At 36.8% G+C, this 13,398-nt stretch overlaps 2 protein-coding genes and 1 long non-coding RNA gene across 3 annotated transcripts in view; 2 read left to right on the forward strand and 1 right to left on the reverse strand.

Annotated features, from left to right (window-relative positions):
* The window catches only part of LOC134754528 (uncharacterized), a 153,680-nt gene that overhangs the window by 49,562 nt on the left and 90,720 nt on the right, over positions 1-13,398 (forward strand). The window lies entirely within an intron of this gene.
* Positions 5,444-7,434, reverse strand: LOC134753852 (sperm-tail PG-rich repeat-containing protein 2-like). The gene has a single exon (XM_063689794.1). It carries the CDS (start codon positions 7,273-7,275, stop codon positions 5,455-5,457), a length of 1,821 nt encoding a protein of 606 aa, XP_063545864.1. The 5' UTR covers positions 7,276-7,434; the 3' UTR covers positions 5,444-5,454.
* LOC134754468 (membrane-bound transcription factor site-1 protease) overlaps positions 12,710-13,398 on the forward strand; it is a 42,712-nt gene continuing 42,023 nt past the window's right edge. Inside the window, exon 1 of the mRNA XM_063690801.1 lies at positions 12,710-13,201. Coding sequence (XP_063546871.1) covers positions 12,968-13,201 — 234 coding nt within the window. The 5' untranslated portion in view covers positions 12,710-12,967. The remainder of the gene's footprint in view (positions 13,202-13,398) is intronic.

Below are 13,398 nucleotides of genomic sequence, written 5' to 3' on the forward strand. Positions count from 1 at the left end.
TACGCTAGTATTCAAACCGACTTACCTGGAAAGCCTTGGTATGAGAAGATAAAGATGGGAAGTCGTAGTTTTATTACCACCATCAATAGATTGAGGTTTGGTCACAACTGTGCACCAGCGCACTTATCTAGATTTTCGATTATAGCCGATGGTACATGTCCTCACTGCCAGAATGGTAGCGTTGCAGATGTTGAACACCTTATATTTAAATGCCAAGTGTTTGCGTTTCAAAGACTCATCCTTGCAAGTGAATTAAGTGAAGTGTTTGATAATAATGTCCCCCGCCGCCTCACCGATATTCTTAAAAACGTTGACAGTTACGTTCCGTTATACGAGTACATCAAAAATACAGCATTGAAGATTTAAAGTGAAGTGTATTAACAAAATTACTAGTGCATTCTCTGCCATTTAACCCTTTAAATGAAGTGTTTTAAAAATAGCAAAATAAAGACTTGGCTTAAAGGACTCGCATCCAGGCCATAAATGTTAAAAAAAAAAAAAAAAAAAAAGAAGCCGGGCAAAAATAAAAGCTTGGTAAAAGATATCGTATTCACAACACGTTATTACTTTTTGTCTATGAGTGAGTGAGACAACAATCCGCAAGTTCTTTCGTTTTTTTCAGTATTGTCATAAGATGAACTGAGGGAAATGTCAAATGGTCCTATGTGGTTCTATAATATAATCCAGCCAAATAAAATATAAGTTCGTTATTTCACAGGTAGGTGTCAACTGTAACAACTTGACATAGTCGTATTATTTTAGTTGAAATATTTCGGGATGTTTCAGCGGTCATCTTGGTTTATTTTAATTATATTTTTGCTATTCCTGAAAGATTGTTGGAAAACGTGTTGAGTTTTTATTTGTAATGGTTTGAAGTTCCCTTTGTGATAATGTCTTGTGTGATCGAGGGCTGTAAATCGCATACATGAAGAAAAGAAAATACGCACGAACCGATAACCTTTAATCGGTGAGTTTTGTTCAATTTTGAAGAAATTAATTTATAGGACCTGACCCTAAACATAGAAATCGATATATTGTTTATGTAATTATTACTTGCATTCAAGTCTATATAGATTTTTGCATAAATTTTCGAACTTTTCTGCTAAGTATGAAAGGTTATATTTTTGGCATAGTGATGTATCGACCTCAGATCAATAACCTATCGACATTTACAGCTTTCTTATAGTTTGGCCCAGGACCGTCTCATTTTAATTGATGAGTACAGTCAAGGGCATAAATATATATACATTCCCAAAGTCTCAAAAATATGTGTACGCTCAGACAATAAAATCGTGTTCACATATTTTTAAGCCATTTGTCTGGATCGATATTTTTGCCTTCGACTGTACCTATAGTTTTCTTTGTTCTTACTTACTGACAGATTGTGTTTGCCAGACTATAGTTTAATACTAAAAACCGGTCAAGTGCGGGTCGGACGCGCGCACCAAGGGGACCGTACTTTTTAGTATTTGTTGTTATAGCGGCAACAGAAATACATCATCTGTGAAAATTTCAACTGTCTAGCTATCACGGTTCATGAGATACAGCCTGGTGACAGACAGACGGACAGCGAAGTATTAGTAATAGGGTCCCGTCTTAACCCCTTTGGGTACGGAACCCTAATAAAAAAGACATTAATGATCATTGATGAATGTTCCTTTTATTAATATTGTTGGTCACAAAACTCAACTTTTTATTTCAGATTTCCAAAGGACGAGGAATAGGGGATATTACTGCAATGTTCTGCCACCAGAGTGCAGCACTAGCTTTTTTAGTGCACCGTATCGTAACTTATTCATACTGTACCTTTAACAGGTTTTTGACAAGTTTTCAGGGGACCTACCGGAAAACTCGAATCCGAAATTTCGTTATCTAGCTGCCTCTTTATCGCTCGAATACGCAAGAGTGACAGAGATGTTAGATAACGAAAGTTCGATTTTCTTGTTTCGCGATAGACCCTCAGATTGTGATAGTGGCGCCACCTACGCCGAGTTTCGCGCAATATTCCCTATTATTAAATAAAAAATATATATTACACGAACGTTTTTTTTTTCATTTCCTATTTGGTACAGTCAGCTGCAGAGAAAAGGTACCCCACGTCCATACTAATTTACAGAACTTTGTATGGAGGGGGGGTGCCTTTTCTCTGCAGCTGACTGTACATGACTAGAAACTATACTTAGTCTTTTAGCATTAGAAAAAACGGTAAACCATTTCCACGTGTCTTTTTATTGACAAGTTTTTTTATAAATATAGCAATATTTTACTTATGAAAGCAAAAGTATGTAAATGATCGTATATTATATTTGTTGTGACTTATTTTCAAAGTGGTTTTCGATAAAACGACACGTTAAGATCGCTCGCCTTCTTTCTAATGATAAAAAAACGAGAGGTATAGTTAGACGGTTCTGAGTGGTAGACTGCAAATGAGATAAAAGCTATATTAGGTACATGCATTAATCCTCATATCAGGCGGCTCTTTGATTCCAAGGATTGCATAATTTTTATACTTTTTAATGATTTTTAGAATATGAAAATTATAAAAAGTATAAAAGTTATGCAATCCTTGTATTCCACGCATTTCATTTCATTTCAACGAGCCGCCTGCTACAGATTTCTTGAAATTGCCGCGTTTTTTCAGGTTCAACTTTCATTAGCCAGACTATTATCAATTTGCCAATTTCGTGATTATTCTTTTACACGGCACATAAACTTATGCATAATTTATCGATATAAAAAGTCGACACAGTCACATCCCTAGCAAATTATCAAACTTATGACATCGTACGTAAATGAGAAATAACAAGCATATATGCATCTCTTTTCGGCACATTATCTAATTCGTAAGGAAGTAAAGTACGGGTATACATATTTGCGAAGCATTTTTGCCCGACTTCTATGCTTTAGTCATTATTCTGAGGTTAATTTAATACGATACGCAGTCAGGCACGTCCTGGGTGGGGTATTACCCTAGTGACCAGTGAAATTGCCATGAATCTAGTATAACATGGATCGGTCATGAGGTGGGGGGGGGAAATGACCGAACGGGATAGTCTTATGTATCTTTCAGTAGTAGTGACAGAGAGCAATATATTACTTTTTGTCTTTGTCATAGTTTCACTTTTCCACCGCTGCCACAATCGAGGTTGTGGCAAACAAATAAGTACGTGACATGTCATGCTTGTTCGTTGCTTGTTACTTATTGTTGTTTTGTATGAAATTGTGCTTTCTCTTATGAAATATAGTGATGGTTAGCGTTTTGAATGCTTGAACCATGGAGACTATATAAAGGAGCCAAATCTCTATGTATAAAAAGTGTCCATGAAAAAACAGTAATTAGGCGGCGCCACCATACACCGAAATACTACCAAAAACAACCAACGTAATTTGGTCGGGTTATTTGTTGCCTTATATGGTTCATGTTATACTCATGTCCCAGAGCCTAACTAGCGCCACCGGAGAGATTAGGCGTTTTGCAACAATTCTGCCATAAGAGATTGGCATCCTTTCTATACCATCCATAGCTTGAACTTTGATAAAATAATGGGGAATTGTTCTGTAATCGGCTGTAATCGCCGCTCTGAGCAAAAATATGAGAACGTAACCTTTCACACGTAAGTACGGTATTTTACACCTTCCTCTTAACGCAATATGTGAGAAACATCGTAAAATTACGTTACACTCAAAGCAATGTAGAATTAAACGATTTAAATATTCAATAAAAATATCACAATTATTTAAGCAAATTAACAAAACATTATTTGTAAAATTATTTGCCCAAATTACTCAGGTTGTTTGTGGTCTGTCAGGTACTTGGACGAGTCTGAGGTCAGCCATTTTTTTAAACTTCTTCTTAATTACGTTTTATTTACTAAACATGTTTAGTTTTGTACCACCTGCGCGAATTATAGGAGGTAATTCATCGCCTAATAAGAACGGCCCATTGACATTTTATTCAACAATTTTAATACCGTCAAACAAGCTAACTTTGCCTCCAGGGTAATCGCCCCAACGTGATATCAAATATTGGGGTAATTTTTACCAATATGGTATCTCCACGTTTATGACGTCATTTATGTCTATCCCTTACGAGCGCACGCGGTAGGCCGCATCTATAGAAAATATACTACATCTATGGAAATTGCGCAATAGTACTAATCAAGTACTAATTCTATGGCAATTATAAGTTTTTGGCCATAGACCAATACTATTATACTCTTTGCCATAGACCTTATTTGGCAAAAATTTAATTTTTGGTACAAGCTTTTATCGCTGACTGTACTATTCTTTCCACAGGCGACTAATACTCATCAAGACAATTCTAAAAACCCCAAACACAATTAGGTTGCGTTGTTTTATCACAGAGTTCCTATGGCCACCTCCTGTCTCCATCATCAGATCAGCTCGATAGTAACATAATATAGCATTGTCACCTGACTTACATATGTATAAGTTGGTCAAACCAAAATGTCAATAATAAGAACAAAAAAAACTATACTCATCCTTTTCTTTTGGGTGCTAGTACTAGTGTAAGACAAAGATAGTATGATTCTCTCTGTTTATGTTTGAAATAAGACAGTCTTTTGACAAACTATATATGCAAATATTCAGCAGTGGGTCAAATTTAACTTGCAAGATTTGACCTCTACATACCTACATCCTACATAGAATAGGTACATTGCAAGTTAAATAAAAGCTTGTAAAATGGAATGAGAAGGCCTCTCCCTTCATCCCTAGTCAACAATGTACTATTTTTGCACATAGCCAAATTAGTTTATACCCTAACAAAATTATAACTTTTAAAAGCTTGAATAAATAAGTAGGCGCCCATTGTTTAGATATGGGTTCTAAACCTACCTAATGGGAGGTGGCAGGGGGTAGAGTAGAGCCTAATCTCACCCAATATCACATGGGGAAGAGGGGGGCGTCCGCAACTATTATACGTTAATTTTATGCCCAAGAACCAGTAAAATGTTTCAAAACTACAGGAACGTCATTATCAGCGGTAGGCCCTCACCTCAGGGCTATAACTGCGAATGCGAGTTCGCAAATTGTCACTCTAATTACGCCGTAACTGGAGAGTAAGAGAAAGATGCCCGCAATTTGCAAACTTCGGTGTTCGCGGTAGATCCTCAGACAGGTCAAATCTTAAATAAAAAATTAAATATACAAAATATTAAGTCTCATGAAGTGAAATGTAAATTTCTTTTGAGAATAATAAAAATATCTTTAACCCGAAACATATAAACGCGTATTTTGCGCTTTAGATAAATTTATATATTAAAAAAAACTTATTTATTTTATATCCTGTTAAATTTTATTAAGGAATTTTACAAACAAACTCATGTGACTTTTGGGGACCAAAGGTACGAGGGTCGAGTGAAATCTCACGAGAGCAGGCGGCGGATCGAAATAGATGACTTCTATCAGTCCTATCCTAATACATTTTGTCAGTTAGATACTTATAGGCATTTGATGCTTATATAAAAAGAAGCGTAATAATTTTTTCTTGTCTTTTACGTGTTTTGTTATAATATCACATTTCTTTTCCTGGGGTGGCAAAGAAGATACTTCATTGATTGATTCTTCACACAATGCGATGCATTTATTCATAAGCAAAGTTTCTTTTTCTTCTAAAGTTAATACTTTCCGTTCAGGGGCTATATCACTATGAAATTTATACCGGTTTTCGATATTATGTTTCAATTTTAGATTATAAGTATCTAAAATAGTCTCAATGCCACCCCCTACATTATATGCGCATGGAGCCGGAGTCTCAAATGAAGGTGAGCGGAAACGTTGATCCCGGTACAGGGGACCACCATTTACTGCTGGATAACATTTGGCTTTTTCTGCATCGTAGTAACCCGGACCAGGCGTGACTAATTTTCCAAATACAGGAATCCAATTGTACCACGGTTGAAAACGACCGTTCGATGAACAAAATGGGGAAAGATATTGCAAATGCAACGGTCGTTTTGATTTCATTTGCATCGGCATAAAATCTGCTGGGCTCGGTTCATTCCAACTTTTAAAAAGTGGTTTCATGCGCACAGTTTTTGATTTAAATTCCCACGTACGATGAGGGCAAGGATCAATATCTTCTACTTTTCCAGTCTGCAGTTGATCATAATCATTCACATAGATTTCATTCTTATCGGTTTCGTCTAATGGGATAGTTGTAAATCTTTTTGTAGATGATCCAAATGGTGCCGTTGAACATATTTGAATCAAACATGATTTATATGTTGCACAATAACTAGCTGGACTAGGGCCTTCTTCTTTGCGTGGCTTAAATCTTTGGTCTTTTACACCAAAACAAGCAAGTTCAGGCAAAACTGCACGACAGTGTGTAACTAATTTTGGTGGTGGATCAAAATCCCTTTTCAGGTTATGATCGGCTGGACCAGGGCAAACTTCATGTTTTGGTGAGGTAAATCTGTCAGCCTTAGGTCCGATTTCTTGTAAATCGCTACCTTTCGGGAACATGGGAGAGTACGATGCCGGTCCAGGTGCATTTTCTAGAATATTTCTCCTTTGAACCATCTCTATATATCTGTACTGTTTTGCTTCTTTACTTTTTTGAGATCTACATTCTTCAGCATATTTTTCGAATTCAGTAGGCTGATTCTCCAAAGTGTAATGTGCTGGTCCAGGACTTTGCTCTAAAGCCTTTGTTGCTCTAGTGCCAGTCCACTTACTCCATTTACACCCTTGATAAAACATTGTTGCTTCTATTACTCTTGCATCATAAAATGGAGGAGACTCATCTGAAACTTTCTCCTTTAATCTCTTTTGAGAACCATCTTTTCGTACTTCGAACCCATAGTCACCCTTAGATGGGGCTGATAGGCCGCTGTCACCACCCGTTCGAGGTGGAACTCCTTTTATAATATGTTTTGGCACCTTACCTTGACAAACGATATTCGGTTTTGGTTTATCTTCTTCTTCTGTAGGACATCGACAACGTGTTGGGTACCCACATTTGCAGAGGATTTCTTCAAGATCTTCCTTACTGAAAGCCTCATAAGGAAAACGTGGAATTTTGGACATCATTGAAGTACAGTTCGGAATTTTAGATGGAATATCAGCGTCGTAAATAGCATGTGTCCATATTGGTCCAGCACTTAAAGTCTTACGTGGTGTTTTGGAAAGAAACGGGGCGTGGGCTGGCTTTGTTTTACAGATCTCATCGTGCTGGTAAGCACCTGGATCGTAAAATCTGTAGTATTTGGAGTCTCGGGAGAACCTTTCGCTCAAACTGTATGCTGCCATTATTTTTAAATATCTCAAAAATAAGTAAATTCTAATAAGAGTGTATGACTTATTACAAAAATTGTAAATTGTTACTCAATACATGTTAAATTATAAAACTATAATATAAAAACCTATGATGAAAAATTCATCATTTACACTTGACAATCTATGAGGTGACATAAACAATAAAGTCGTACGGATTTGACTAATTTGACAAGCGTTGGTGGGCGTCTGACTGAGGGACATCACAATAACGTTACAGGATTACAGGAACCAACCAACCACCTATGCTATGTTATGTATGTAGCTCCGAAGCTCCGTAGATATAAGATGAATAGTCTAAGGAAAAAATGTGCCTCGGAAATCAAGAAAATTTGATTCTCGCATAGACGGCTCTACCACCAATACCAACCTTTGGCCTATTCTCGGCTAGATGGCGTTGACGGTTTCGTTCGTTATTTAACAATATTAACATATATCAGTGAAAGAAGATGGGTCAAAATCATATAATACAAATAAAAAAAATATTTATCTATTTAAATGTATATACATTTTTATTTTTAGTTTTAATCGTGTGTGTCGATAGATGGCAGTAAATTTACTGTGACTACAAAATTTACTATGACCACAGATTAATAAATAGTTCGGAGCTTATGCCACAGAATATGCAATAAACAAAGTGAATTTTTATATCAATATTTTTTTTACTTATTTACTTAGTCTATTCATTGATCAAATATTTATTTTCAAAAGATCGCAAGTAGTTTGAACATAAAAACCAACTAGTCCAATAATTTAGCAGACGGTTTCCATATTTGATTTACTGTAGACCACCGGGTGATTCAGTGCACCCTCTACCACCTGTTGCACAGTGAGTCAATTCCCATTTTTCATTAAAAGCGTTACTGGCACTAAATACGATAATACGAAATAGTACATTTCGATGCTAATGCGGAAAGTATGTCATTACCTGACCTGAAGAATGACATTTCCGCACGTGTATCGAACGACGTTTTTTAATACAGTTGCGAAAAAATAAGAAAAGCAACAAGTAAGGAACGGCATTCGAAACTTTTATATTATTAATTCTGTGACATCATTGACATTGTATTATGAAGAAGTGTTTTTCTAGCTTTTATTCGACTAGAATTGATTTTGTTATTTTTATTGAACCCACTTCAATGAATAGTAGATTGTTAACCAAGGGATGAAAGGCACTCATTTCTGCCGAGGTAGTTTAATAGTCCGAGGCTGAAATGATGCCTTTCACCCGAGTTAAACACTCTACTTTTCATTTAGAATTGTGTTTTCTTTAAGACATGACTAAGTATACATTTTTATGGTATGGTATGGTATGGTGGTGGTTTTTTAAGGGTACTTTCAGTTAACAATTTATGCAAAAGTATCGTTATTTATGGAATGGACAGTCTAATATCAGAATGGAAATTGTATAACAAATCCATTTAAACTCAAATTTCAATTGCTTATCTTAAAAAAATTAAAAAATCGTACTTCGAACGTAAAATGCTCTAGTGCAGACACGTATCATTTTCTGCACACCTTTTAGAACAACAACGACCCTCTTTCAGAGCATGAGAAATGAAAAGTTTTTTTTCAAATGCATGTTCTATAAGACAGAAACAATTGTAAACATTAAAACATTGTACTATTATTACCTAAAAATCGTTATTTATGATTATTTGTGTATCGTATATTTATAAAAACAATATCGAATGTTGCCTTTGGAAACTTAAAACATTCTTGCAGTAAGAAAATACGTTTCTTCTTTGACAGGCGTTCCGTTCCATTCAGACAACTTATTAAGAACGGTTTTTCAAGATTAAAAAATAAACGTGTTATAATACTTATAATGATGAAGAGGTAAGTAATAAAATATGAAATATGCATATTTTTCGTATTCTTACATTAACAGTAGGTTTTTATGTTGATTAATGATTACGACGTTTAAATGAAACCATAGACCTAGCATTACATAGACCAGCTATACGCGTGCGCCCGTAAGGGATAGACATAGATGACGTCATAAACGTGGGGATACCATATTGGTAAAAATTACCCCAATATTTGATATCACGTTGGGGCGATTACCCTGGAGGCAAAGTTAGCTTGTTTGACGGTATTAAAAAATTGTTAAATAAAATGTCAATGGGCCGTTCTTTTTAGGCGTATAAACAATGAAATACCTCCTATAATTCGCGCAGGTGGTACAAAACTAAACATGTTTAGTAAATAAAACGTAAAATAAAATGTATTATGGGTTTTAATTTAAAGAAATCACAAATCGCAATCACACCAATTAATGTACACCACATTTAATCTTCACAACATTTGTTTATTTATTTTTTGGAATTAGAAGTACGAAAAAACTTCGAGGTCAAAATTACCCATAAAATTATGATATTTTCATCTGGTATCCCTAACATGATTGTTATGCAGCTAAATTAAGAAGAAGTTTAAAAATGGCTGACCTCAGACTCCTACCTACCTACGTAATTTGGGCGGATAATTTTACAAATAATGTTTTGTTAATTTGCGTAAATAATTGTGATATTTTTATTGAAATCGTTTGATTCCACATTGCTTTGAGTGTAACGTAATTTTACGATGTTATTCTCACATATTGCGTTAAGAGGAAGGTGTAAAATACCGTACTTACGTGTGAAAGGTTATGATCTCATATTTTTGCTCAGAGCGGCTAATACAGCCGATTACAGAACAATTCACCAGTATTTTATCAAAGTTCAAGCATTCAAAACGCTAACCATCACTATATTTCATAAGAGAAAGCACAATTTCATACAAAACAACGATAATTAAACAAGCAACGAACAAACATGACATGTCACGTACTTATTTGTTTGCCACAACCTCGGTTGTGGCAGCGGTGGAAAAGTGAAACTATGACAAGGACAAACAATAACAGCGCTTTCTCTGCTACTCCTACTGAAAGATACATAAGACTATCCCGTTCGGTCATTTTCCCCCACTCCTCATGACCGATCCAGTTATACTAGATTCATGAATGAAACTAATATTAACACTCATCAATAAGTAGTCATGAATTGGAACAAGTAAAAATTAAAAAAAAATTGGAAAAGTAAAAAGCACTAGTTCGCGAAAACCAACTTTCCGCACGCTAAACAGCCACGAAAAGTAGCACTTTTTGAGCAACTGTATTAAAAAAGATAGGTACGGTACGGGCATTAGAAAATGGGGTGATCCAGCCAGTGTCAACCATCTTACCCTACGTGTATGTCTATGCTACGTGTGGACGTTAGTAAGGTTGACGCCAATTTCTTTTCATCAAATCCTAGGCGGATATAACCAAACGGAGCCGCCACGTCTGTAATTTGCTGTACAAAAAAGTCTGCCAATGGGGTTGGCCGGTCGAAGTGTTTAGCAGATGGCGCCAGCATAGCTTGCCCTGTCAATCCCTAGAATTGTGTCAAATTTTTGTTTTTTTAATGCCCTGGTTGCCAGCCCTTTAAGCCAAATCTCATAGAAAAAGGGGCAAGCTCTGATGGCGCCATCTCTGCAAACCTTTGACAGTTGCCAACCCCATTTTTGCGGGGGAGGGGAACGTCAAATGTATACGTAACGTTAAAATAGCCATGTCAGATAAACGTCAGTCCATACATAGTGTATGACCATTGGCCGACTATTTTCGACAGAGGGGAATGCCTGTTAATGGCTACTCCGTTTGGTTATATCCTCCTAGACTAGATCAAATCGGTCGATATGATCATCCCGTCTGCTGGCCTTATAACTCAAGGTGCACAATATTCTTTCGTGGACATCAATAGAATTACGGAAATAAAAATGTACATGTTGTTATTGCTGCAAAACATGTTTTTTAGGGTTCCGTACTCAATGGGTAAAAACGGGACCCTATTACTAAGACTCCGCTGTCCGTCTGTCTGTCACCAGGCTGTATCTCATGAACCATGAAAGCTAGACAGTTGAAATTTTTACAGATGATCTATTTCAGTTGCCGCTATAACAACAAATACTAAAAAGTACGGAACCCTCGGTGCGCGAGTCCGACTCGCACTTGGCCGGTTTATTTTATTTTATTTAATACTAATAATAAAATTATAGTCTTGAGGAGTAAATTTAAATTTAATGCCGTCACCATTTTTTTTTTTTTATAAATAAATACGTTTACACGACTTTACAGTAAACCAATACGTCATGAAACTAACACATAACACACAGCCACCCATCGCCATGCAATCAAATCGCATTCCGGTGCTGACGCCAAGAGCGCATTAAGTAGAGAGAGAGCGCGCGGCAGTGGCGAGTTTCTTCGCGACACAGTTCGCGCAGCCGGCACAGCTAAAAGAACGCGTCTCCGCGGCCTGAGATTTATTCTGGAGACATCTGGAACAAACAGTCGCACGAGGCGGCTCACAAGTTCCGGACAATCTGACTCTCCGCGCAGTGTTCGACACGCAGTAGATAGCAAACTAAAGGTCCGTCTGACTTCTAATGAATTGTATCCAAGGGTTCCCAAGAGATACTTGGTTGGATACAGGAACGGGTAGTACCCATAAATCTTCTTGTACAAAAACCTTAGGAAAGCTTTTTGCACTTTCTCCAGCAGTAACGCGTAAGTTGATTCATACGGTAACCATGCGATCGACGAAGCCTCTAACTTGCTTCTCACCAAGGCGTTATAAACTAGCTTAATAGCCAGTGGATCGTTAAAGTTACGCAAGTTACGGATTACAAAGCCGCCATATTGGGCCAATCTGATTCTGAGGGACGCAGCTATGCGGTGGAATGAGATAGCAATATCACTTGCTCCCTCTAACGCGTAGCTGCGTCCCTCAGATTGGCCAAGTTAGCCCAATACATGAATCTAGTATAACTGGATCGGTCATGAGGGGTGGGGGGAAATGACCGAACGGAATAGTCTTATGTATCTTTCAGTAGGAGTAGCAGAGAAAACGCTGTTATTGTTTGTCCTTGTCACAGTCTCACATTTTTTTTATTTCCCACCGTAATTTAGTATGGTTTATGGTGGGCTACAAATCTTTTCGACCAATCATATTGTCGCATTGCGTATGTTTTGTCCCTCACGGGCGCACGCGTATAGCTGATCTATGTAATGCTAGGTCTATGGCCCAATATGTAGACCATGTAGACTCGGCTTAATGCTGGCACCACACTTCGCCTTATTTGGCAAATATTCGTGTTGCATCTCTTTCCTTTGACATGCAAAACATAAGGGATGCAACACGAATATTTGCCAAATACAGCGAAGTGTGGTGACGGCATAAGAAAAATACTTGTTCTTATTGGCAAGAAAAACACAGTTGCAAGTTGTCACTGCTTAATCCTCTCTGTCTCTATCCACCAACAGATCAACCCAACGATCCAAGTTCCAACCAACACCATAGAGTATAACTTATATATACTGACCAACACTTTATCTTTAAAAAATGTCATACGTAGTGATTATATGCTCTTTGAATGTCATGTACGAGTGGACGTTCCCATCCTACGAAGTGGCTTTATAATAATATGATTGTAATAGTAAATCCCGTAATAATTTGTTGATGTTATATTTGGTCTCGGGATTTAACGGTGGTGCCACCAATATCGTAATTAATGGAGCCAACCAATTAAGTATAGTCACTTTTTATAGCAAACTCAAAATGTAATCTTGTAATATTTTTGTGAAATTATGGGGGGGAGTAAAATGAAACAGTTCATTTTTTTGGGTTTTATGCTCGTGTCTTTATGTACCGGTGAAGGTACATTCGATGAGAACACATCTTGTAACGCGACAGGGTCATCTCGCGTCGACTATGAATATAGTACGCAAGTTGTTGGTAGTGAGCATATTATTACATTCAAAGGATATTTCCCAAGGAGCACCCGCGAGAACTACGTATCAGCCGCGTTACGAAATGCCGGGGTAAGCAATTTTGGCATTCTGTATAATTATTAACCATTTGTATAATTACTAACCAGGATTCAAGAGCAACCAATGATACAAGATACATATACACATATACCATGCAGTAAACAAACTATGAGGTTTCAACAATAAGTCATTATAGTTTAAATAAATAAATATTATAGGGCATTCTTACACAGATTGACTAATTCCCA

Source organism: Cydia strobilella, chromosome Z, assembly GCF_947568885.1.
Source record: "Cydia strobilella chromosome Z, ilCydStro3.1, whole genome shotgun sequence".
Lineage (NCBI taxonomy): Eukaryota > Metazoa > Arthropoda > Insecta > Lepidoptera > Tortricidae > Cydia > Cydia strobilella.